Source organism: Cardiocondyla obscurior, linkage group LG03, assembly GCF_019399895.1.
Source record: "Cardiocondyla obscurior isolate alpha-2009 linkage group LG03, Cobs3.1, whole genome shotgun sequence".
Taxonomy (NCBI): Eukaryota; Metazoa; Arthropoda; class Insecta; order Hymenoptera; family Formicidae; genus Cardiocondyla; species Cardiocondyla obscurior.
The window spans coordinates 551711-579084 of record NC_091866.1 but is presented as its reverse complement, the minus strand read 5'-3'; the positions used below and the strand labels follow the sequence as shown (position 1 = coordinate 579084).

The following is a 27374-nucleotide window of genomic DNA, read 5'->3' as shown; positions in this document are numbered from 1 at the left end:
AGAAGCATAAAAAAGGCAAATCAATATTACTAAAATACGACATTAAAACGCATTACCCACACGGTTTCAGTAATACGTTACATGTGTTACAAAGTTCTGACAACGACAATCATGCTTTTACGTTTGATTTCAACGCTATTACTAGTCCAGCCGCGCTTTAATCACTCCGCCAATTACCAGCGGGGTTCGATATTGCGAGTTAAAGGAAGTTTGAGGAAGTGGTATTTCATCACGATACCCTTAGAGAAAGATCAACTGCAATTTGGGCGAAGAATCCACGGACAAAGAACGCGAATGTTACCTCTGGGACGACCCGTGTATCTTTCAGACGTCTCCCAGATTGAGCGCCGCGTCTCGCTTCATGATTTCCGGAAACCCGAGTGGATTCTGCGCGCCGCGCGTTCACCACCACCAAGAAAGAAAAGGAGGAGATGAATTTGTATTTCTTTCCTTCCAATCTTTTTCGGGCTATTGTCTCTGGCATCTTTCGTATGTTCGATAATAATGGTCTCGGTGGGATCAGCGCCCACGCCGACCGGCCGGTCGGTCGGCCGTAGAAATAGCAAACGACTCCTCGTACGACGACGCGCGGCAGATTTCGTTTCTTCTTTCCTCGGTTCGCTCTCCCGGTGAAATTTATTTACCTCGTAAATCGACTGGCGGTACGTTGAATTCTATTTCTTTCCACGGAAAAAAAAGGGAGCGGAAAAAAAAAATACCGGACGAGCAGGAAAAGGAAGAGACTCGGACAGAGGCGCTTCTTTCTTTCGTTTTGCGGCTCGCCCATTACGTACACTCCGGGATACGTATTTCGGTCTCGCATAGTTCTATTGGTATTCCCGTAGCCCTTTATCTCATTGCGCTTGTTTGCCACCCATCGAAAACGTCGCGGTTCGATCCCTTGCGCGAGTTTCCAGGCGGAACTCTTCCTTGACGTTTTAATTACAATCGTGTGTACGTCGGATCGTTAAATCACTGGAAGATCTCGGCGAGATTAAAAGCAGAATTGGTAATAAAAGCAAACGTTAACGAGTGACAAGACAGTAATACTTGAATCGCGATGTTATTGCTAATTTAATTAATTTAATTAACGCTTGGAATAACGTTTTTCACGCTACAATATTGTATCTTGCTTGTGTTTATTGCTATTCAATATTTACGTTAATTTAATTACCTTTTAATTATTTTGTTAAATTCGATCTTTAAAAACCGCAAATGTCTGAAACTACGATTTACCCTTTTCAAGACGAACGATTGTTAGTCGGTCTCCCTCGATTTTAAAGGATCATTATGCTTGTAAGGGGTGCGTCACCAAGATTCCCGAGTTTCACCGCCGCTTGCGTCACTCGTTATTTACCAATTAAGCTGTCGTGAAACCGGCGGGTGGAGCAATCAGCGACGAGCTGGTTAATCCATTCGGTTAGCGGTTCGATGACGGAACACAGGTCGGCAAAAACGAGATAGACGCGAGGGGTTTTGCAAAGGGTTGACTCACAGAGAGAGAACGCGCCACAGTATGCGAGGGGTGGCCGGGTTCGGGGTTGAAAAGAGTCAAACGATTTCGTAATCATTTGGTTCTGATCTCAATTGCTCGACTCGTTTTTATAGTATAATGCCGCACTGGAAAACACCGTAGATAAAAAAACAATATGAGTAAATTATATTTTCGCGATTGTTGTGACGTAAACGATTGAACATTCTTCAAAGAATCTGAAATTATTGAGTTGTCTTAATCAATACTTAAGGTTTGCGTTAAGATTCTATTGTGATTTATATTACTATAATTATTAAATAGTTACACAGTAATTATCTAATGAGTGTAAACTTTAATTTACACAATATTGTTCAAATAGACGAAGCCATTTGATTTGTTCAAGTTGCAATAATTCAAATTAGCTGTGCAATAATTTTCTATTTTTAATGTAAGCGATTACGAATGATTTTTTTTCTCTTTCATAAAATACCGCATTGAAAGAATTGTAGTAGAAAAGTAATTTATCTCGCAGCAAGTAATGAAGTTATGAAAACGTTTGGAACCACACAATAAAAAAGCAATTTTATAACAATATTCCCATCATTGTTTTTCTGCTACTATTATTTGAAGAGAAAGCCGGTCGTCAAAGGGAAAAATTATGATTCTGGAAACAATGATAAAATCTTTGTAAAGCAAAGAGAAATTCGTTGTTAAGTTTAGTAAGTTATCTCTACAACGGTGTAATCCAGCGATTCAGCAATTAATTAATTTTATTTATATACTACTGCACGCTAATTTGTAGTTGCTATTTACTAAATTTCATCCGAAGATTCCGCACGGAGATTGCGGAACCGCCGATCTACGCGCGCCGTCAAGCTTGCGGCTTCGCGGTCGTGGCGCGTTGTCGCTTGAACGATAAAATACGACTCCACCAGCGGCGCGGAATGGGCATTATTCATCACGACCGGAAGTTTGATGTTTCGGTTTAAAGATGAACGGTCGTATAAGTGGCGAACTCGCCCGCTCTTGATCCCGCTCACTCTCTCTCTCTCTCTTTTTCTCTCACGCTTTTCTCGCCATCGAGATAAATTACTCGTGGCAGCTAAGTGGAAATACGAGAGGAGAGTCCGACACTTCTTCGTGGTACCCGCCACTCGACGGCATGGAGAGGGTCAGCCGATAAATTCAGATAAAAGTACGAGCAATTTTCTTCTTGTTAACGCGGCGGCAATGCGCTCGCGTTCTCTCTTTCTCTCTCTCGTTTGCTTTCTTCGTTTTCTTCTTTCTTTCTCAGGTGATGCGTCGTGAAAAGAACTTCGTTAAACGCGGTCCTCAGACGCGTCGAGGGAGCTGGAGTTAGATTAGTTAACTTGGGGTTTAGCGAATTACTCCGATCGCGCGGTGATAAGTCACTTTGAGGCCTCGCCTATAATTAGGTTTGTCCTAAAGCAAAACTTTGTTCGCCACACTTTCAGGGGACGAGCACTAGACGCACGTTCGGCTTCAGATTCCGCTTACGATCGTTCGTTAACATCACCGTTGAGAGTTATCCCGGTGGTGGCGTCGAAGGCAATCTCGGGTTAACGATATAATGCGTCTTCCACGTGTAAACGTGGTAAATGTAATATAAGCCTCACTCTAACGCCGAGAATATTACGCTTACTATAAATTAGATTCTTTCCTAGGAAAAATGGATAGAGTTAGACAGGCTTAGAAAAGAATTAATCTCACTGAAAAGATTGTTAGGAAATAAATTTTGTTTTACACAGCTAACATCTTGCGTTAGAAATTAATTTTGCTTTAAAATTTTCAATGTAAAATAACAAAATTATTATTTATAATAGTTCTAAAGTAATTATAAAATAATTGGAGAAAGGGAACTTTCTATAAGTGTTCTAAAGTTTTAAACTTTATATAAGTGTATAAAGCTTGTTTTTCTATTTTCCATTGTTACACGGTTTATATCTCAAAACACACAATTAATTAAATTATTTTACAACAATAAACTTACCTAGTAACGTTGATTTGATCGACAATTTCGACAGTGCCAAGGTGTCGGTACCCGGTGAACAACATGTCGTTACCCATTAATCCGGAGCCGCGGCCGTCGATGGCGGCGTATATAATACTTTTGTTTGTCACAAGATACGTTCCCCAATCGACGTTAAACTTCTCCGTCACCTGAGACGAATCCGGGCCACCGTATCTGAAAGACAAACAGATTATGTAACACCAGTCGTTATAACACAGTATCAATGTCTTTTACCGCTTGCATTTACTCACAATTTTATATAAGCACATGGTATATGTTCATGTTACAAATATCATTCCCTTACATTCGGATAAACTTAAAAAATAAAGATAATGACTATTTTTATATTCTTATTATAATTGAGTTACGCCAAATTTTTCTTTTTAAATTATCTGTTACAAGAAAAGATATTATATATATGTAATAACTATAAAATTAATCTAATTTTACCAGAGATAGAACGCGCTACTACCTCCAATAATTAAATCTTCAGATGTTGGCAACGTACTTGGCCAAATTAGCTTTTCTCTCCTCGTAAAAACTCTAATTTTATCATTAGATTTACTAAATGCCGTTGACTGCTTTCTCGATTGTTTAGCGAGCAATTTTTTCGGCTTCCACACTCATTACAGTTCTCAACGATTCTTTGCGGGAAACCTTGGTGAGCCACTTCTGTAGGAAAGGTAGAAAAGGCTTCAAGATGATAGATAAGTTAGGTTAGATTGCCGTGTAAGGAGAGACCAAACGATGACGAGAATTAAGAAACAGAAGCCTGAGAACGAAGATGGCTTTTCCAATACTGCATTTTCAAGATAAGACCACCGGTACTGACGCAGAAATAGAAACGGATAGTAATGATCCTGAGGATGGCGTGATATAAACGCGAATATTTTCGAGAATGACAACGATACGATGCCTCGACGGTATCGTGAAACATACACAGTGCAATCGAAGCAAAATAGACCGCAATAATAACCGATGATCTGCTTCACAAGATCTATTATTTGTAGGTTAACGTACGTTACCTCACCTGCCATCGAATATTAGCATCACTTTTCATTCTTCTACTCTCTGTAGCAAGTCAATATTTTTATATTGTAAGCGGCTATCCTCACAAAGATTGCTTTCACAATAGTCATAACGAGAGATGTGTTAACTCAACCATAATTCAACGCGACTGACCACGGCCATAAAATGCGGCTCATATGTATACTACGGATCCGATATCTACAGAGGACACCTACAGAGGACACATACAAGGGACACATACAAGAGCACCTACAGGAGACACCTACAGGGGACCAATCGCTGCCTCGTAATCAATCAATCAATCAAATATTGTAAAATATTTATCCATTACAGATTCGTGATACAGATTTTAAGATCTGATTAATGTTTTATGTAATATTTGGTGTTTAACTGAGTGCTTGCAGGCGCAAGAAACGCATGCGCGGCGGTGCGCGGCGCACCGTGCACCGCGCACGGTCACCTCTCTGCCCAACCAGTCCCATTCTGGTGGCCGACTGTGCAAGGTGCGTTTAAGACGCGCTCCGTTAATTCCAAAAGATCTACCCATATTCGACGAAAGAAGACTCAACCTCGAGGCAAATCACTTTCGTTTCTTCATGCTCTATGTGTGGAGAGTACCGGACATCAGTTTTTGTTATGCGAAGTAAGTTATATTTTCATTTATTCGAGAATTATAACCGCAACATATTCGAACTAATTTTGCGTGGTGCGCGAGCAGAGAACAGTGGCGTGAGGGGTGTGATGCGCACGAATCATCGGATGCGTGCGCAATGCTGACTCATCTAGTACGTGCACGAGGCTGACAAAGATGGTCGACCGAATATTCCAGGCGAGAGTTGAGGTGCAGATAAGGATAGCCAAAACGAAGGTCACCTGCTGATCGGCTTCCACGCTTCCTGTGATCTACCTTACACGTTATTTCTATCTCTCTCGTACCTCTTCCGGCGACCGAGTGCACGCAGCACGTGGCGGAGAAACCGGAAGCGATACACGCGTACAGAAGTGAGTAAATGCAAATATATTTTTATGTTTTAATATACTTTATAATTAACTAATTAAACTTCTTTTTCTGTTTCAGATAAAGATCTAGTGAAAAAACTATTCTCGTCGTCGACAATAAGTATACGAACCGTGATCGGTTCGTCGGTTTTATTTTGCGAGTGCCGAGTATAGTTTCGGGCGTATTGAATTAAATATTCGCGTTTTTCGGGAGTGTGTGTGTAGAAGAGAGTCCCACTCTGAGACGTTCTAAAGCCTGAGAGGAGGAGGAAGTCCAGGCCACTCTGAGACGTTCTAAAGCCTGAGAGGAGGAGGAGGTCCAGGAAGGACATCGTGCTTCGGCGGAGCAACCTTGAGGTAAATATTATATTTTTTAATTGCGAAATTAATAATTTTCCGCTCTTTAACAATACCACTTTATCGTGTCAATAATAAAAAATAATTATAAATAATAGCAATATTAAAAAATAGAAATAAAAATTTTTTTTTTATTAAAAAGGCTTTAAAATCTTGTTCAAAAAGCTAATAACTCTTGTTTTTAATTGTGAAATTGAAAAATAAATTAGAGACGGGTAAAATAATTTTGCCTTAATCAGTGGAAATTATTTAAAAAGTTTCTACAATTTATATTTTACATTTATGTTACAGTGTCATCGCAATTGGGTTGACGTGTAACTCCGCTGCTGCGCATCGAATGGGTGAGTCAGTAATATTTTTTAAATAATGCATTACAAGGGAATCATGCCAAAAATTATACAATTGAACCAAAATTATAATATTATTTAAAATAATTTAATATGTAAAAATACAAAATAATACCAATGCAAAAGAATTAGCATAATTCATACGTAATGCGTTTAACTGATACAAATTATTAATGGGGCACTCCGAAAATATTATTGATAAAAATATTATTGTTACGATAACTTTAAATAATGCTCGAAATTAATCATTGCTATTATGTCACCATTAAAATTCATAAATATGCTGCATGAATCTCGTATAATCTCGTATAAAGTAAAGAGTGTTACGTGTAATATGACACTATTCCCGACATAGAGAGCGACATAATCATGTCAGAGTAATTTGGGTCTTTATAATAAAACGAACTGGATAAAGAGTTGAATTTACGAATTGGAATTGCGTTACAGCGGTCAGAAACATAACATATGTATATCGAACAAAGCTTCTCGCCGCGCCGATGTTATTATATTTGTAACGGAGACTGATATCGCGGGTTTCAAACGGGAAACTTCGTTAAGTGCATAAATGCAGGGAAATAGAGTATTAATATTATTAAATTAGACATGAAAGCTTTAACAATGTTCACCTTTACCATACTTGATACCCGCAAACTCATTGACCAGAAAATGCAGAAAGAAATATTTATTTAACTGCTCGTCGAGAGCACCGATTATACGAAAAGGTCGTCGGCTTCGACGAAAATGTCTCGCGGAACGTTGCGATCGATGATCTAGATTGAATGTATAAGAAATTTCATTGAAAACCAGAGAGAACAAGCGATCGTTCGGATACCCATGATATGTGAAAACTCGGCGCGATCCAATATACCGTTTCACACGAGGACAGTACAATTACTCCGCTATAAAGCGAACGGTGGAAATTCAAACTTCTCTTTACTCGCCACCGACGAGAGGGTACGTCTATCGCGGCAATTGCAATAGTTCTTCTATGAGTTTAACTTTTGTTCATTCATCGTCATTTTGCATTCTCGCAGTCGCAAAAATCTACGTTTACGAAAAGTCGGATAGCATATTTTAACAGCGTTAAAATTGATACGTAAAATATAATATTAAATTTATCGTTAAAATATTTAGGATCACAAGTCTTTAGAATTTCTTCTCTTTAAATGATAATTGATATCAAACATGTTTTCACGGAACGTTTATTGAATTAAAAAAAGAAAAAAAAAAAGGAGAGAGTAAAGTTCGTCACGCAAGTGCCTTTCTCCTGACCGTCAATGTGCAACGAAAAGCTTGCTTGCACTTTAGGGATGGACACCGCGGCAACTCCCATTGTAAGCTCTTTGTACTTTCAAAAGTTCGAGCTCGACTAGGGTCGCCTACAAATTAGGTGTTATTAGGATTTACGCCGGAAAGTTATATCGGTCTCGAGCGTCGTGCCTCGGCGACGTCATTGTCACGTACACGTGCACCCACTAAATGTAGAAAACATGAAAAGCTCATCCCACTGACCATTACGGCAACGATATCAAAGAAGAATTATCTTCTCGCAATTAGTTTACCGTTGGCACAAGCGTAATAACGCACCCGAATAATTCCCTATATAATTTCATGTCGATATATCATAAAAATATTTTTGCAAGATATACTTCGAAAGTTTCATTTAAAAGCATAAAAAAAAAAAAAAGACTCACAAATGAGAACAGGGTCGCGGAAAGAGACAGAGAGAAACGCAAACGGTTGCTGTACGTTTAGTTCTTGAGCTCCCTTTTGACAATTGTGTTATTTCTTCGTGGGTAGAAGAAATATCGGTCGGCGCGGGTCGATCGATAGCGCACAGCTTTTATCGGGGAAGCCGCTGAAGTTTTCGTCCGTGAGACTGAATACGGAATGACTCATCGGTTCGGTACCGGTTTTACATCCCGTCCTAATTCAGGCCACGTAAAGGAAAGCTTCGTTTTCACGTCACGGTGCAGACCACGCTCCGCTGCCGCGCGTTCGTCACCGCTCCTCCATTACGCTTATCTCGCGGGTGCATTATGACGGAACCGATTGATGATGCCCGTGGAGTGCGTTGTCACATTTCTTGTCGCGTCGCGAAAAATATGGGTGCTTTTAAGTGAACGCCGAGATATACGTGACGCCGAAAAACGACGCAATTTAAGAACGCGGATGATGGCCGGAAAGCACTTTTGATAGTTGAGCACAATCGTTTGCCACAGCCACACATGTGTAGTATTACTATATTTGCGTCCCCCAAAATATCGAATGTAAATTAATTGAATTCATAAAAAAAAATGGCGAATTACTTATATTTTAATTAAGAGAGAGATATTCGGTTTGTTGGAAAAATTGGGAAACTTACACGTAAACCAGCATGGGGTACTTGGTAGCACCGCTTAAGTCAGCACCGGGTGGTATCAGGAGTCTCACTTGGGCGTTAAAGCCGCCAGGAACTGGGACTTTGTATCTCTGAATCATTGGTAGCGACTTTTCTATTAATATATCAGTTACTACCTTGTTATCCTCCCAGACAGAGAGCAATGTGGTATTCTGAAAGCAAAAAGGCAAAAAGAAATTAATGCGATTTTAATATAAATATATATATATATTTTTTAAATTCAATTATTTTACTTATATTAAAACTTTAATAAAAATATTAAACCTCAACGAGAGAATTTAAAATGACGACAGGTTAGATAGGAACTAAAAAATAATCTTCGGATCAAATACGAACTTTAATGTGTAGCAGACTAAATTAATATTATGAGTTTCTCGTGCGGATGAATTAATTAAATAATATTTGTAGTATTCATTTAAAACCGTAAAAGCCACACGGCTTAATTTTTTTTCTTTAAATTTTCTATCTCGATCCGCTTTAGACACTATCGATCGCTGGTCACTTTCTGATACCGACGTCGTTATAATCACGATAGGTTACACATTGAAAACGCGGTGAATAACATCGTCAACATACTCGGGGACACTTCCGCAAACTTGCGGGGAAGTCGCGAGACCAGAAGAACGTTTAGCGGTTTGCCTTCCCTAAAGTACTTCCCAACTTCAATCGCACCCTCCGCGCGGTTTGCCAGTCGGAATCGATTCGGTTTTCAAAGAGCAGCCACTTTCGCGGGAGGCTGTCCGAAGTGGTCTTTTCCTCCTCGGCGTGACGGAACGGAAGGAGGGTTCACGGTATATCCCGCGGAAAAAAAAAAAAGAAAAGAAAAAAAAAACATACATTGGGAAAGTCGAGCAGGCCAATGTTCGCGGTGGGCGCCGCCACGATTTGCCCGCCAAAGTTCCCAGTCGGCGTTTTTGCGACCGAGTTTACCCGCGAGTTCTGCTTGCAACCCTTTACCACCAACCCTTTTGCGGATCGGGGCAAATGTAACGCGCAATCTGCGCGCTTTTGTGCGTCGAGTACTCGACGAGTTTGCCGCCGCCGACTCGACGGCAAATCTCGATTTTGCATCGCCGCGAACTTTTTCTCGCTTTCGGATCCGCGTTACTAAAGTTTCTCCGTCGAGTGACAGGCGATCTCGCGAGGTCTTTGGCTTTTGTGGAGATTCGAATCGTGATATGACGCGGCGATATCGATTTTCGATCGAGAGGCGAATATATATGTATATATAATTTTTTTTTTTCCTCCCGCTCGGTTCACCGCACCGCCAGATATATAGAACGCAATTTTGTGCCGTCACGAATGCGCTCTACGCGAGATAAGTTGATCAAGTTTTGAAGAAGCCCCCCAAAAAACCCGCGAAGCACTTCTTACAACATTAATTTTACGGTATATATTACAATGTGCCGGTGCATATGTTTTAGCTCTTCGCGAGAAAGAGAAAAACATAGATTTTTTAGAAATATTACAATGCATACGCAATTAAATATACAATTAATTATTTCGATCGTTGAAAAATCAAACACTGCGTACAAATAACTTACAATCAAATATACATACATAGAATTAAATTTTTTCATTTCATCTTTTTTTTTCCGCTAAAAAATACTCGATACTTTCGGTCGCAGAGAATAAAAGGAAGTTCAAATAATGGTATTTAACTTATTTAAACTTTATCGTCAGCTAGAAATTCAACTGCAAATTATAACCATGGTAGAAGTATATTTGCATACTGCAAACGATTCTTGAGTTACAGCCATTATTAATTGTTTGTAAAAAAAAAAAAAGAAAAAAAAGGAGGGTAAAATCAATAGCTCTAATTTGAGTGAAAAATCTCGCCGCGTAAATTATACATGAATTTTCCTACACAACTGTAGAAAGCTTCTTCAACGAAGCGAAGAGTATAATAATGGTAGATCGGAAAGTCAAGCGGCGATCAATTGGTATCACTTTGAACCTTTTGTAAATTTCGATAATGGTCCGTATCATAATATCGGCGTAATTGGATCGGCATGTAGGAGTGCCTCATAAATCGCGTCAAAGTGTAGAGAAGATCGACAAAGGGATTCCAGAGAGGATTTTGCACGCGCTTGTTTGTGACTTTGCTGATACGCGTGCAATATTCGCGTATAACAAATCTCCCTATTAATTTGCGAAAAACTGATATTAAAAACTGTATAAACAACAATCGTTAACGGAATATTCAGCGCCGCTCTGATTCGGAGAGATTAAAAATGTAAGGCGCGGATACTATAATATTTCGCAAGTTGTTACAACGGAAGCGAGTAAAACCTTTTGAACGCCTTTATATAGATTATCGGTAATTATTCGACGCGAACTTTACGAAGCAGGGGAGAAATGCACAATTATTCGCGTTAATTAAAATGACCAAAGTTGAAGGAAGGCAGACTGATCCGCATGGTCTGGAAACGCAAATTTTATCGATTCAGGTCGCTCTTTAACGTAATTGGATTAACGTTCATTGTCGACGGTTTCCCAGGCGAGAAGACCAATTATCAGTATTAAGCAGCCGCGCGAAAATAAGCGATAAAGGCGCCGGATAGTCAGATTTTCGCTTCGCTGATCGCGATAAAGCACGTGGATTCGTTCTCGACGTTTTGCGCCAGGCGCCCTTGAAGTTCGACAAGTTCCACTTCTTTTTCCCTTTTTCGTCCATCTGACGCTGTGATAATCAGGTTACAAAAGAGATAGCTCAATGTAAATCGAATGTGCTTTGTATTTGAGTGGCGGTAAGCCAAGACATTTAAAAATATTTAAAGCGGCGAAATGCCCAAATGCACTCAGCTGCGTGTGATTTATGTTTAATTATATTTTATTTCATTTCTCTTTATTAACGGGTATAATTTAAAATTACAATGAAAATTATCAGCTAAAACCAAATGAAAACTTGGATTTATTTAAATTAATCGATAATGGAAAACGAAATGCGTACAAGTTTTTTAAAAAAAATTATTTATTATTATTATTAATAATATTATCATAACGCTCGACCGTCAGTATCAACTTGATTTTCATCTTTCTCGTATGTGATTAATCCGCCGTCGTTCTTACTGCATTTCTCTTTTTCTCGACCCGACAATTTGCGACACTCCGACCCGTCTGTCATCGTGAAAAGTGGACGGAGGAATTTGATTATCGAAAGTAATGAAACTTTCATCCGACCGCAAAGTTTTTCTCCGAGGATTGTGGGCGCGCGGGCGGATTGGCGAATAAGCAAATGGACGGATAGATTATAGAAGATAGACTGGAAAGAGAAAGGAGGAAAATCAGTCCGCGTTCTTCCTTAGCTCAGGCCCTCTTGCGCCAAATCATTCCTGATCGAAATTTCACGAGATAGATAGAAGAATAATAGACGCAATTTATTTCGAGTCGTTTAAGTAGCAGTTTGCTACTTGACGAAGTGCCGCTAAATCCCCCTTTGACGTTTGTTTCTAAGAAACTACGCGTTACGAATTCCATTTTATTCGACAACATTGTTCATTTTGTAAGTTATTAAATTTACCCGCAACACTTCTGAATCGTCAATTCCAGCAAACGGCTGTTGTTGATTGCGCCATTTCTCTCAACGTGTTTTATTTACGCAACAAAATTGGAAATTGATACAAAACGTGACTGGGTCGAAAATGGTCGCAGGTATGCGGTCAAATAGCGACAGTTGTAGTAAAATTTAGATAGTTTTGTAACGCTGCCGTTTAAAAACACGACGGCGATTTATTTTTCAATTTTTAATACCCCGCGACAATCGCATCATAAAAAAAAAAAATACGAGAAATATCTATGTTAAGCTAGTTTCGCTTTTAATAGCCGTAAAAATTTCTAATTAAACTCAAAGGTACACGGCGTAATTACATTCGTTCGGCGACAAAAATAAATGCAGTTTACGTACTCGATTATTCCCTTTCTCGGAGTTAAAAACAATGAGGGGATGCTGCGAAAGCGCAGGGAGAATGCATCGGCGCAATCGCCGCGCGTGTATTGTGCTTTTTACGAGGTCGCCAACAATGTCGCGATAATCTGTCTCGGCGTGATTTCGATCTGATTAGGCCAAGCGGGTGGTATCGCGGGCGCAATGTGTTTTGCGCGCGGGATTTCGGAGCGAGCTTTGTTAACCGTAACCGCTGGTGCGAGAGCGAGCGCGGTGCTCGTATATTACTCGCCGCGCGGCGTGCCGGGACTAAATCGTAGCGTGCAGTACCTACGGTACGCGTATTCTATTGCTGTAACAAAATTTATTCGATTCGCTTGTCTGATAGCGGCCCACCGCGGCCCGTGTACCTCTCGCCGGCAGAATTACGCGGCCGTCATCCATACGTCTATATCGTATGCAAATACGTGCGCGTGCACGATACGAAAGATCATTGTTCGCGCTGCGGATATAATATTGCAGATTCGCAATGCAACGCGTGCGGGACCAAAGGAATTTCGCAGGGTATATGCATGAATTTTGTCTATCTCGCTCTCGCCGCTTTCGGAGAGGATTGAATTTGTAGAAATCCCGGGGCCGCATACAACGTAATGATTGATGAAACCTATCAAACGCGCCGCGCAGCAATAACATTGCACTCAAAGCTGGTGCTGTACCGCGAGAGGGAGAAGGCGGCAATATACGAGATACCTGTTACGTTCCCCGGCCTAATGAAATTAGAGGTCTAATCTGATGAATTACGCTCATTATCTTGAATTTTGGATAATTGATTGCTTCAAAGGTCGAAAATTATGCGTACTTACGTAAATTATACAATTCTATACCGACTTTCTAAATTTTTTTTTTTTTTTTTTTTTTTTTTAAATACATTCTTTGCGCATTGTTGCATTTATTTTACAAAAAAATAAATATGCTCTCTGCGTCTCGCATAAGTGTCAATATTTTAGCTAAAACATGCGTTGAAGTTTTCTTTTCTTTGACAATCTTTCAAACTATGAGATTAAAGTTTTACAAGAAAAAGCTTTTCAAACTTTAAAACGATTTACTAGAACAAGAGACCGCGATAACTATATAGAGTAGTGTCAGATTCGTACCTTATTGTAGACCGCTATATCGGGTACTCCGGGTCCAGCACAAGTAAGCACGTAATGCGAATTGTCATTGGAGAATTTAGCACTGTTGTACAAACAGCGACTGCCATCCCTCGCTCTGACAATGTTACAAGTCAAACACGTCGACTTGTGCCCCGGATCCAGCAGCGACACTCTGTACAAATGCTGAACCGCCGTCTCGCGTTCCGAAGTGGCCAAATAGTATCTGCAACAAGCCATGAGTATTTTCCTCAGATAAATGCACCACGATCAGTTACTTTCTAAATAAATCTAACGCGCCTTCGCGCGATTCTGACTCGCTTCTTTTGCCAAACAGTACCGCGCAACTTTTTTTTTTTCCTCCCCTTCCGCTCGGATAAACGCACGCCTCACTTAATCATATACGTCTAATTTCACGATCTCAATCTCGCGCGATAAACCGACAATAAGATCGTCGCGTTACGCTTGAAAGCGGGCCGGGACCATTATCGCTCGTGTTGGATAACGTCGGCCAAATGTCGCGCAGACACATTACCGCTAAGAAATTAGTTTTTCCGTATCTACATTATGAGACATAGAGAGCACCTGTTGCGACGACCGAGATACGCGATAAGGGACCGGTGAAGACAAATTGTTCACCAGCTCGATGCCACCTTGCCAAGACGTGTCCCGGCGCGGTATATTTAGCCGACTATCTCGTATCCTGCTAATTCTCCCCTTCTCGTCGTTAACGCAGATGTTCTTTAGACAGTAGGGTTCCGTCAGCGGGCGTACGAACGGAGCACGCCCGCTAAACAGAAGTGCGCAATTTCCATATGGGCCGCGCTGTCACTGAGTAGACCTCCGGTGCCGATTTATTGAGAGTCGCTCCCGTTCCGGCCCATCAAGCGGTTACGTCAGCAGAATGCTGCCCATTAGATACAATCAGAAAGCTGATGGTGTAAATTGCGGCCATTGACTGCTACGGACTGGTTGCCCGTATCTGTGCGCCGCTGATACCATCGCGCATTAATCAGATCTATTGTTCTCCATCGGTTCCCAACGTTTTCGGAATGAGAGAAACGCCTTACGTTAAGTATTCACCTTTTTGCTCTCGAAATTCGAGCTCTCGCGTAGCCAGAGTCTGTAGCCGGGATAGATAAGGCGCATAAACAGAGATTTAAAAGATTCTTTCGCAAGAAACTGCACAACTGTGATTTTCAGTTATATTTAATTAGATAATTTAATTTCATAATTTTATTTGAATTAGTGAAATTAATTAATTTAAATTTAATTGCCATAACGATTGTTCATGATTTTCCGCGACTATTAATGCTATTTCAGTAGAGTAATATTTGAATATTAATGTAATATTAGCACAAACTAGTAGTTTGATGCAGTGAAACTTATGCTGTTTGTTTGAAGATTCTCCCGCATCTTATCTATGCGTATGCAAATTGCAGCGCTCAGTGATGCAGCATTGCGAATAGAATTGCCAGACGTGGTCTGAAAACTTTGAGAACTGACGGCGCTCGTGTTAACGATCGGTACATCGATAGGCGGTGCTTTCGAAATTTTTAAAATAACCAATCCTCGTGATAAAGTTAGGGTCAATATTTTCATAAAAATTTCATAAAAACACTGCGTCGTGCGACAATGTTATATTTTCAAACAGCTCTATAATTAAGAAGAATACCTTAAGGAGAATGACTTGAAAACATTCTTTTACATCCGTATTATCTTTCGGTTTCCTTCTTATTCCGTGGCATATCAAGTCCACGATCTCGGGACATCGATAGAGAGGTCATTAAATATTTGACGAGATAAGGTCCAACGTAGCCGTAGGACTGAGGGCGCGTTCGTGAATTCTCTATCGGTCGCGCGAAAGCGAGGGGAAATCTAGCGAGTACGTTAAGTCGCCGGTAGTTCCGCCGGACTGGCAAGATAGATGACTCGGGGTTATTTAGAATGGATTAATTCGAGCATCCTGTTAATTTAGCCTATCGCATCAATCTTGAACGACCCCGGGGCACCGCCGCCGTCATTCTCGCGCGCCGTATTCGAGAACTGCAACTTTTGGCGGCTCTAACATCACGCGCCTTTCTTCGAAAATGAAGATCGATCGATTTCAAGCAAGTTGACGGTGCAGAGGGGGCCCCGGGACCCTCGAGACTCTCGCTTGGCAGCTGATATCTCATTGTCATAATTGGGGGCGATAGGGTGTTACGCCAGGATTAAATTCCAATTACGCGATATCCGGATACGTGTTGCTTATTTATGGCGGAATCGGAGATTATTCGCGGTTAAAGAAATCTAAGAAACAGCTCGTGAAAAGCGTAAATAGCTCAGCCACGCGCGAATTAAAATCAATTGTCGTCGTTAATGCAGCGTTTGCTCCAACGAGCTCGCAATTCTAATATTCTTTTCCTTCGATGTAATAAATAAATTATAAACGTTGCAATTACGACAAGAGTAAAACTAAAAATAAATATCTCTTGCAATATTTATTGCACAATAAATATATATACCTGCGCATTAAATTTTTTTTATCAAAGATATACAAAGGTAGAACTTTGACGATTTAATTGAAGAAAATTAGCTCGTCCCGCATGGTCGACTCGGATAACCGATAGAGTAATTTTTCTTTTCTTCGTGGCTCAGCCTCCGCCTCTGGTACATTACGAGAATTGATCTCGGTACGTTAGTTATTGGGCGTGATATATATCTACCGCTGTGCCATTTAATTATGGACTTGCAGCTCGGAGCGCCCGGGTAGCCTTTTGAGCGTGGTAAGTGTTCCGTAAGGAAATTAATCAGCGAATCCATCGCGCCCAAGGGGGTTGATAAATACAAACTCGAGTGCGTGCCGGTTTTGTTTTGCGACGCTCGCGGGGCACGAACTCCTATTCGCGCGACTTCGCGCGCGAGTTGCCGCCGATTCGCTAAGTTCCGAAGTAGCAAAGTTACCATGCAGTTGCTGCGATATTAAAAGCATGTACATGTACATAATACACGTACACTCGAAGGCATCAAGTGCTCCGGAAATCCGGGGCTAGACCAGAATTATGCTGCATACCTACCGAAGCCTCTTCGGGCAATATTGCAATATCGGCAGATTAAATGCATTTGTCATATAACTTTTATGATGTCTGCGTAATGCGTTCTAAGTTCGCAGCGCAAATTGTAAATAAGCCTTCCTCGGCTTGACATCGAGACACGGGATCGAAATAACGCCCTACATAGTTGACGATTTTTGGCTTCACCTAAATATCACTTAAAGTGCATGAAATAATTCGCTTTTCTTGCAATAAAGTTACAGTAAAATTATTACGTGCGATCGCCTCGCGTTTGTATTTTTCCCACGATTTTCCGACAATTTTAGCATCGCGCACTCGAATATTACTCTATAAATCTCAGATATAACGGCAATAATGTTATTATATTTTATTTTATTTATTTATTTTTTTTTTCGTTTGCCGAATTTTATTTCGCGGATAATTTTGCAACTACCGTCCTTCGCATGTATCGGAGATGCAATAAACGTCGGAGCTACTTTATTGATAATCGATTCGTTGCTTTATCAGCAAACGATTCTCTGAGCGCAACATTATATATCGCCGCGATGCTTATACACGTTTTCGTAATACAGCAATTCAGGCGGAGCTTATAATTTCGGCGAAACTTCTTTGCATAAGGCGAGGGAAGCGCAGGGCGCGTCGTTTTACATGGCAATTTTCGTGAAGCACGCGTGCACGAATTCTCTCACCGGCGAGCCATCGTTCTAAGTTATCTATCTTGCGAAACGCGATGAAAGTTTCAACGGCGCAATTTAAAGTTGGCCTATCGTGACAAGCTGTGCCCTACGCAAGGAACTCCCCTGTATCCCGGCAAACTCGAAGTGTATCTATTTCAGCCTGTTTATCTATTCAATGCTAACTTCTTCAGCACGTTGTTATTGTTAATATCGCACGCATTAGCGTATCACTACCTGCGGCATCGATTGAATCTGCCAACGTGAAAACGTCTTGTACGACAAAAGAGAATAATAGCGAATTCAATATCTCTCGCGTTGAAACTTTTCCACGCGTCTTTGCGTTTGAAGAAACGCTTCAAGGTTCCAGTCGGTGTTAATTTCGAGGAAATGTAGCGTCGAGGAAACAAATAACGCGGATGTAAAGCTTACTTAGAACGATGTAAAACGACGCGATGACGAGCGGTTCTTTTTTTTTTTTCTTTTTTTTTTCTTTCCATCACATTTTGCAATAGGGGATCGTACGGAAAGCTTTAACTCTCCATCGTTCTTCTGCCTGTCGTTACAACGTTACAGCCCCGTAATCGCGTCTTTAATGCCACGATCTCGAGTTTCATTACATAGTTTAATTATGCACGAACGACACAGACTTGAGCGCCAATAAAAAGCGTCCAGTGGACGAGATGAGATCCTGTCTGAGAATGACTATGAAAATTTAGCATAAGTACTCGCGCGAGAGCAGTTCCACGGGACTCGGACAGCCCGGAGATCGTTGGCTCGAGTCAAGGCCATTTCTAAGATTCACGGAAGATTAAATAACGATTTTAATGAAAGAGGCGCTTCTTCGCGCCGGAGACGCGAGGTGGTGACCGTCGTACCCGCTACAAACGGCGATCGAGATCCGCCGTCTCGGTTTTCTTGCTCTTTCATACATTGCGGGTTTACTTTAAATTATCCTGCCCATTAATTTCTAAAATTGAACCTCCGGAGCCGTCTGTTTCCGGAGCAAGAGCGGTTACGCCGCGGCGGTCGGCGTTATCGCGGTATTGTCGGAACAATCTACGTTACAGACGGATATCAGAAATTCTTTCGATGAAGTACCGAGTATCGTTATTGCCCCGGATGGTATCGGAGATCGCGGGGAGCCCGGCTATTCCCTCGCCCTCACCCAACCCCCCGCGTTTCCGCAAACTCTGATGGACGTTTCGCGGATTCTTTCCGTGAAACCATTATCCGCGGGGCGGCCCCACGTGTATCCATCCACGTGCACACGTAACGATCGCTCGTTCGCGTTATATATAGCCGCAATTGCACCTAGCGCGCCCCAGAAACGCCCGCTGCGAAATAACCGCGGGAAGGGTGGTTTTCCTGGAGAGCGCCGATAATATTTGTCGGTTCGTTCGACAGCCCCGTCGGTCAGATACGAGGATTCCGCGCTGCCTTTTGTGCCCCATCGCGTCTGCGATTTGTTACCGCCCGTTCAATAATAGTTTAAATTGCTTGAAAACCGTTTTGATTGAATATCGCATCGCGGGTATGAACGCCGGACAATCACGTTTTATCGCGAAAAACGTGCCAGGGCGCGTCAAGGGGAAACGCACACGTTACGCTGATTCATTGCGCAACCATTATATCTTATTTAGTATCGCAAATACTGTTAAGATGTTTTTTTTTTTTTTTTTTCTTTGGCCTTACGTTTTGTCGTTGATTCTATATTTAGACTAAATAAAGATCCTTTAAAATTAAACAGAGAAAAATGAAGTTAGTTTCGCTCTCGAGAGAGATAAATGAGGTAAGGAGACGAGAACTTGGAAACTTTCAATATTTTTTATCGAAGAAAAAAAAAAAAAAACTTTCTCTCGTGTAGTATAGCCGAAATATTACTTAAGTCTTCTTCTCACTTTCCCTTCCAAAAGAAATTAATCCAAAATTATAATAGAACGGTGTGCTCAGTAACGTTGACATTTTCATCGCTAATTTCTCGAAAATTATTGTTAATTATAATTTACATATCCATCATTAAGACTAGTCGAATCTCCTTCAGATAATTAATTTCCTCTTAATAAATTAAGAAGTTAGCTGTGCTAAATCGACTCACGTTGTACGATTGAAAATTAAAACGTAAAAGCTGCGTAGCATAATTCTTTTCGGACAATAACGCTGGCAACTTTAGTCGGAGGGGTAAATCTCAAACGGCGCTTAGTATTCGGAGATTAAACTAAAATATCCCGCTGCGCAGGCAAAATCGTCCAGATGTTTCGTGAGAAGGCGGCCGATTTGACGAGGGTGGCAATCCCTTGAATTTTCAAGCGGTTTAGTCAAAATTTTAAATAACACACAAGCGCCGGACGGTATACCAGTCGTCGCACCGTGAAAGTATGCTAAGAGTTTTATAAAAGTTGAAATGGAAACGGCGAAAAGCTCTTCTTGCGGCCCGGTAACACGGAAAAGTCGTGTATGAGCTAGCTCTCTTCGCGCTGAACTTTACTTCATTGTGATTCGATCTGCGTAAATAATTCGCGCAATTTATGAAATTTTTGAGAAACGTGTGCGTTCATCAATATACGATTCGCCAGGAATGAAAAAAAAAAAAAATACATTAACGCTGAGAATCAGAATACAAGGAATTTTTTATATTTAACGTAAAATTTGACGTCGCCAAATATGGAAAATTTAATTCGCAAATCTTTAGATACATTATTCACACTTTGATTATTTAAGTTTTACTTTAAATTCTGCGGCTTTTTTTTTTCGTTATGCATTTTTTATTTATCGCGCAAAAAAATTTACACGTGTAAAAGTTTAAAACTGAAAAAAGGGAAGAGCGCGGCGGGATTGGATAATGAGAGGCAGAGATAAATCTTGCGAGACAAAGTCAGGATTCAGGGTTAACGAGTGCGCGACGCGACGACTAGAATAATAAGGATGGTTAATAGAACGAGCGCAACCACCCTCGGTGTTTATCTCTAGAGCCCAGTGACGTTTCCATTTGGCTCTGCTCTTCGACCAGCAGAGTTTTCGGAGGCAGCTCACGAACATCTTCCGGTTTTGCGGTTACAGCTTGTCCACGCGAGCTGTTCGCGCGGACGGTCGGACGCCGCGAACTAAATTTGGGTGCGTCCCACGTTCAGAAATGCGGCAACGAGAGCGCGACTGCGATCCCGGCGCGTTAATATATATCCCTACGATTTCAGCTTTACTGGCATCTTCGGCGATTAACGCATGTCACTACAATTACTTAACCGAGCAGGCAACGAACCGCAGAGCTCTCTCGCGCATTCCTCCCGCGGAGGCGGCTCGTCCGGTCGATCGAGCATAGTTATTTAAGAGAAGCTTAACTGCAGTTTGCGTCTAGTTGAGAAAAAATTTGCATATCAATATTCGCCACTCGAAGGCTCACGATCGCGCAAACCGCGAACGTAATTTGGTGCAGATTGACGTCTTCCAAAGCTGTCTGCTAATTTGGAAGTTTCACTCCCGTCGTGCTCGGTACCTTTTAATTGACTTGGGACATCTACGGGACGCGCTATCGATCGCTCGCGCCCTGAGATACTAATCCGATGCTATATCTATATCGATACATTCCGGCGCATGTGAGAGTGCGACCGTATTGCGGATTCCGCGCATTGATTACGCCGTTATGTCGTCCGCAGGCCGCAAACGCCACGCCACTGAATAACTCCTGAACGCCGTTCTCTGTTTACACCGTCCTAATGATTAATTCATGCGCGTTACCCCGGATGCAGTCCGCGTTCGTCGAGGTCCGACTTCTTGCATGTGCGAGTACGAACGACGTGCAGCGGAATGACTCTGCTAAATTCATTGGGCGCGTGGCCGCTTAATGGCGGAAACGGGAGGCAAGCGTATCTCTTATCGTTTAATCGAAACCACTCTGCGCTGGTTGTTTCAACATTTCAACGAAATTTCGGAATGCAGAAGAAACCCCCTCGCTGATACCGAGTGATTTAGAACTTCGTTTAATTAATTGTTACCGCTGCGACTTTTTACACGCGAAATTTAAAGTTCAAGCCGTCGTCGTTTAAAAATATTATCGAACTAATTACGCTCACTTATTTATAATTATGATTAGTGTTGACGTTCGGTTCTCTCTTATCGCAAATTGCTACGAATTTCAGCCCTTAGCGCAACGAAACTCTAGACGACGTCATTAACGCCCGATCGAAGCAATTTTTGCACGGGATAAAAAGTGGATCGTCTTCTGATGGTCTTTCCGGGTAAAATGCTCGGAGAAAACGCACGGGAAGTCGTCGCCCTGCGACGCCCTCGAACTTCCGATCGCAGAATTCGAATGGTAATTCGATTCCCGTCGGCCACTTCCATCGAACGTTAATCGACCGGCGCGGATTTCGAGACGCGGAAAAAGCGCGACGACAACGCGGAGCGCGCTTCGCTCCGTTCTCTCGGCGGAGATCCCCTTTAATTTATGAACGCGCAATTAAGTCGGCCGCTTCTTGCGAGGCGAGGTCATCTAGAGGGCTCGCCCGTTTCTCTCGTTCTCCATCCCCCGCTCTCTCTCAGTCTCTCAGTCTCTCTCTCTTTCTCACCCTTGTAACTAAACCCACGACATCACGCAACTTCCTGGCTCTGGTGCCGCCGTCGCGTAGTTCTGCTTTCACTTCACAAATTACTTCCGAGCCATTTCGCACCGCTTGCTATCTTTCCGAACGTCATCGGTCGGGATGAGCGGCTGGGAAAGAGAGCGGGTATCTCGCAATCGTGAATTCGCGCAACGAATAGAGTGCATATGCGCGATGAGCGCTCTCGTTTGAAAAGCAGTATGAAATAAAAAATTTACTTCTTCCGAGAGATCAGTAGAGAAGTTACAGAATTATGAAGACGCACATTTTTTTGTTCTTTTTTTAGTTGAATAAATAATTATTATTTGTTGTACGACGTAACAAATAATAAAAATAATCTGTAGGTAATTTGTAAATTCATAAAAATAATATACAAATGTCGTTATGGTCCATTTTAATATTGCAATAAATTTTATAATTTCCATAATTTAATTAATGTATTGTTAATTAAATTTATTAAGGTAGATATTCATTAACGAGGAATAATAATTTTCTTTTTAAATTTAATATATTTTTACTTAGATAATTTTAAATTTTTCATAAATTTTTAACATATTTTTATTTTAATAAAATATATAATAAACATGAAAAAAAATGTGTATCTACTGTTCTGCAATTAAAATACTTAGCAATATATAAATCTTATTACGTTAATAATGCCGATTAATTCAATTATTTGCGTTTCATTAAATTATGCGTCGGCCAGCAAATCGATCGAACTTCCCGTGATTTTAATTCATAGCAAAGCGGCTGAGATCACAAGAAAGTTTTCGAAGAAGTGGAAACGTAATCTATTTGGTTCAATCGCTAATAATAGATTATCGACATAAAAGTTTTAAGTAATTGGGCTAATCTGGCTTCTCCCGAAAGAACATTCCCATCAAAACCTCGTATAATTATGTCGCTTATTCAGGTATCCATTTCATTAACGATTCGATTGCTAATTGCATCTTTATTCGATCCCGAAGATCTCTCTCACTCTTCGCATGATTTTTTTGCGTCCAAGACGGAACGTTTCGCTTTTTAATCACGAATCGCGAATTATGCATACGCATATTACGAAAATATAATACAAGTCTGCAAAGTGATAGTCCTTACTCAATTGTCACGACAATCAAACGTCGAAAAATATGGGAAGGTTTCGCAAAATTACTTAATTAGCGGCGAACAGCTTAAGGAATAAATTATATTCCTACTCACAGATACGAGTCTCCTTGATCCCAGGTTACGATCTCCGTTACAACGAAATAACCAGAGGTGAGAGCAGTGGTGGTCGGTCTCCCGCTAGTTGCATTCGTAACCAGCACAACGTGTCGCCAATTGCTGCCGTTCTTCTGTTTCTGCGGTAATATCAGAAGAAACGACGTACCGTCCTCGCTGAATATAGGCGCTTCAAATTGTTCCACCCAGCCGTTTTTCTCGCTATATGAGAGCGCCTAGGAGTAATCAAATGTTCCCCGGTCAGCAAATTGTACGCTGTCAATTTAATTAAGTTGTATCGTCGCTCGTAAAAAAGAGGTTGCTATTAACATTCCTTCATCGCTCAATTTATCGATATCGCTTTTATATTTCGGTATTTTTTTTTTTCTTTTTCAACAAATTAAGCTGACGGTTTTCACAAAAATTTATATACCGAATTATTGTTTAACAAGCGCAAAATTAAATTAATCGTAAAATTTTGTAATACGAAATCTTTACCGATACTTGGAATTTGTAGCGGCGAAGTTCACCGAGAAGCAGTCGCGAAAGACTCGCACGGAACTGCGAATTAGCCGAGCCGCGGGCGAGCGCGCACTAATTAAAATACTATCGCCCAACTAAAGGAAGAGCGCTTGTTTAAATTAAGATCTGCGAAAGCTCGGGGAAAGAGAATGAGAGAAAGAACGCGAATTCTCTATGAAAGATAGGATCGAACGAATTCTCTCCCCCCCCCCCCGCCAGGACTTCGCGCCATATCCGGAACCGGGGAATTGTCTCTCGCGCACGAAAATGAAGAAATACCTACTATCGTGCAATTTGGCAGCAGACTGTCGACGTCGCAGAGTTGGAAATACGCCCTATTCTGCACCCGGTTCATCCAAGTCGCGTACACGAGAGTGTCCGTGGGGAAGTCCACCGCTGATAGAATCCTTTCAGAGGTAGACAGCTCCGGTGGATGTTCGATTTCCACCAAAGTCACGTTACCCTTCACTACCATGTCGAGATCGACGCAAAATAGTTTGACTGTTGGATTCGTTGTGCCGCTCTGAAGCAGAGAAACAGATTTCTCGTGAAAATAAATCGAATAATAATGGCAAGAGTAGAGTAAAGTGGAGTAGAATAGAGTAGAGTAGAATAGAGTAGAATAAGGTAAAATAAGAACAGCTAGAGGAAAGAATGTGAAAAGATTCATGTTACATATATTAAAACGCTAAACTATGTGGCATAATATTCACAATGATATTTTCTGTATGAATATTCTTTTTTAACGCGTTAAACTATGGTATAGCGGTATCGGTCAAAGCGAGAGTTGAAGTATACAAACAAAGCCGGGCGCGGGTGGCTTTCGGCGTACAAAAGCTCGCCCGACATTCTTCAGTTCCCCCACTACTGTCGCAGTCCTCAATCAGAGACCGAGCAGTTCACTCGCACACAGTCCGCGCGCAGAATACATGGGTAACTCAGTTCCCAAGTTGATCGAAGGGTAATTAAATTCGATGAATAACGATATCGCGGATGCGAGTTAACTTTTACGTTGTATGATTTTTACGTGGCAACTTAATTCGTCATATTTTATCCGCGCGTTAGTATTACATTTCGTCGCGATGGGTGAAAGCGAATACTCATGGAATTGTTAAACGTGATACTAATCAAGTAGACCTCTTTTTGTTTCAGATTAAGATTCAAAGACGTCGTCACTGATGTCCGTGAGAGATGTCCGTTTCTGAGAGGAGGAGGAGGCCTTGGAGAGGCATCTGGCATCAGCGGAGCAACCCCGTGGTAAGCGTAGTTCTTTTTTTCTTTTTTTTTTTATTAATTAATAGTTTTTTGTTATTTATCTGGATCGATCTTGTGGCTTCAATAGCAATTAAAAAGTAATGAAAAGTTTCATAATTGGTAGAGACGAAAGTTTTTAATTTTAAAATGATTTAATCGCTAAAAAATCTTGTTCGGACGATAAATAACTTGAGTCTTAATTGTCGACTTAAGAAATTAATTAGAGGCGCGTAAACAAATTTCTTTTTACTTATTTTATTTTTTATTTTTTATCTTTATTATATTTATTTTTTCATTATTTTATTCAGATGATATTAATTCGAACACCTCTAGAATTTATTCGTTTTATTTGTGTGTTACAGGATCATCCTCCGCTGCAACGTATCGACCGGTGAGTCGCATGACATGGTTCTTTGTTTTTTTTTAATATTGTAAGCAATTCGGGTGGGAAATTTTATATTATCACGCGGAAAAATTGCATAAAAAGTCTAATTTAAATTAATATAATAAATTAATACATACGCGTACGGAATAATAAAATATGAAATAAAATAATATTAAAAACAAAAAACTCATTTATTTCATATATGTTGAAACACTAATTTCAATTATTTAATATACAGTATATCAATATAAATTACATACAACAACTGTATGTAATTTAACTTGATATTATTTCAGCTCGCTTCTCCGAGGATATTATTGAAGCAAAACTCTTGTTTTATTTCAATGAAAATCCGAAGGGGAATTCAGATGTTCTCGTCGCCGAATATACTGATTAAACGAATTGCAGAATTCGTCGGCCGTTTCGGGAGTGCCGAATAAGTTAGCGCGCGAAGAAATTTTACTATTCGATTTTTTCTAACTGAATGTGTCGTAGAATAATGCGCAAAAGTGTATAGCGAATAATTCTGACGATAGTAATTAATTCTAGCGCGTTCGCGAGTGACCAGTGCGCGGAAGGATGGCTCGACACGTCCCAAACTGAGAGGAGGAGCAGGCCCGGGACGGGCATCCTGCATCAACGGAGCAACTTTTAGGTAAGCATTAATTTTACTTTACAAAAAAATTACTAAGTTTGTTTTATGAATAAATAATTTTGTTTTTATTTATTTAATTTTAAAAATCAATTAAAGACGCGTAAATTTTTTTTTTTTAATCTGTTTTCAATATCTTTATATTAATATATTTTTATTTTATGTTACAGTCACCGGCAGCATCTACAACTCCGTTGACGCTCATGCAGATCGGTGAGTCGCATGTTTTTTTTTACAATGCGTAAACGATGGGGACAAAATAATATTATTTTTATAAAATAATGAAATATATAAAATCATATAAAATAATATTGATACGTAAATCGTGTTTAAATAAATTTAACGTCTAATACTAATTATTACATACACGGCTTTTTAAAGATACGATCGTTTAATTTTTGCGGAAAACGTAAAAATAATTAAATATATATTTATAAGAAACGCAATTTCTTTGCAAAATGCAACAAAAAAAAAAAAACTTGTTTGCAAAAGCTGTTTACGCGAAAGTGTTTCAATGGAATTGAAAACATAAATCTTCGATTCTCTATCCACCACGGCTGTTTCTTCGCTGATTACTTAAAGTGCATCTGAAAATCCTGTCGTCGTAATACCGAAAGTTTTAATGACAATCTTATTTAATCCCAAGATGCGAAGCGTCGTAATTGCCGCTCGCAGTGTATTCATTTGTTCGACTTCGCGATATTCTACTAATATTAATTTACTGTCGTATAGAGCGGCTCTCCCGCTTCATCAAAAAGTAACGGCGGTGTCGCCTTGGGTCGGTCGTTCCGGCTGTTTGCGCGTAGCTTTAGGATGACTCTTGATTACGTTTTAGTAAATTTGAGAAATTTCTCATTTTCTGCAAGAACTTAACTTTCTGCGAGACAGTAGTAAGCGACGTTAATGACATGAAAGACGTGAAAACTTCATTATTTAATAAGCGTTTCTTTAGTGTAACGAAGTGAATTTAATAATTGAATTTCCAGAATAAAGTTTCGTAAAAATTTTAATTGAGTTATATTATGCGCTACGCGAATAATATTGTACTGGTTGCATTCGCATTTCGCATCACGCGCGGAATTCTCATTGAATAACTTTGTCAGTTACATGCGAAATATGTTTCGTGTATTAATATACCTACAATTTACTTTGGTAAATTCTGTAAATTATGCAATACTGCGTTGTCTATTATGTATCAATCGAAAGAAATATTATCGCACGTCATTTCGATAAAATGCAAGATTTTAGAAGTCGACACAAATTTTGCATATTTTGCGCGATATATTTAATGCCGTTTTCATCGATAATTCTCAAATGGCGTATTTATTGCGAACTATTTCGATTTAAAGTAACAACC

General features: G+C 40.4%; 1 protein-coding gene and 1 long non-coding RNA gene across 10 annotated transcripts in view; one reads left to right on the top strand and one right to left on the bottom strand.

Annotated features, from left to right (window-relative positions):
* LOC139113851 (venom dipeptidyl peptidase 4) overlaps positions 1-27374 on the bottom strand; it is a 248684-nt gene that overhangs the window by 1476 nt on the left and 219834 nt on the right. For 8 of the 9 annotated variants that reach the window (XM_070675285.1, XM_070675287.1, XM_070675281.1 and 5 more), the window contains 5 exons: positions 24010-24249; positions 23205-23440; positions 13680-13902; positions 8604-8791; positions 3486-3680 (listed from right to left, as the gene is read on the bottom strand). In XM_070675285.1, coding sequence (XP_070531386.1) covers positions 3486-3680; positions 8604-8791; positions 13680-13902; positions 23205-23440; positions 24010-24249 — 1082 coding nt within the window. Of the gene's footprint in view, positions 1-20; positions 3156-3485; positions 3681-8603; positions 8792-13679; positions 13903-23204; positions 23441-24009; positions 24250-27374 lie in introns of those variants that run through there. The other variant, XM_070675288.1, reaches the window with a different exon arrangement.
* LOC139113878 (uncharacterized) lies at positions 5275-26409 on the top strand. Its single transcript, XR_011547772.1, has 4 exons — positions 5275-5537; positions 5614-6232; positions 24879-24983; positions 25343-26409. It is a non-coding gene; the product is annotated as an uncharacterized lncRNA (long non-coding RNA).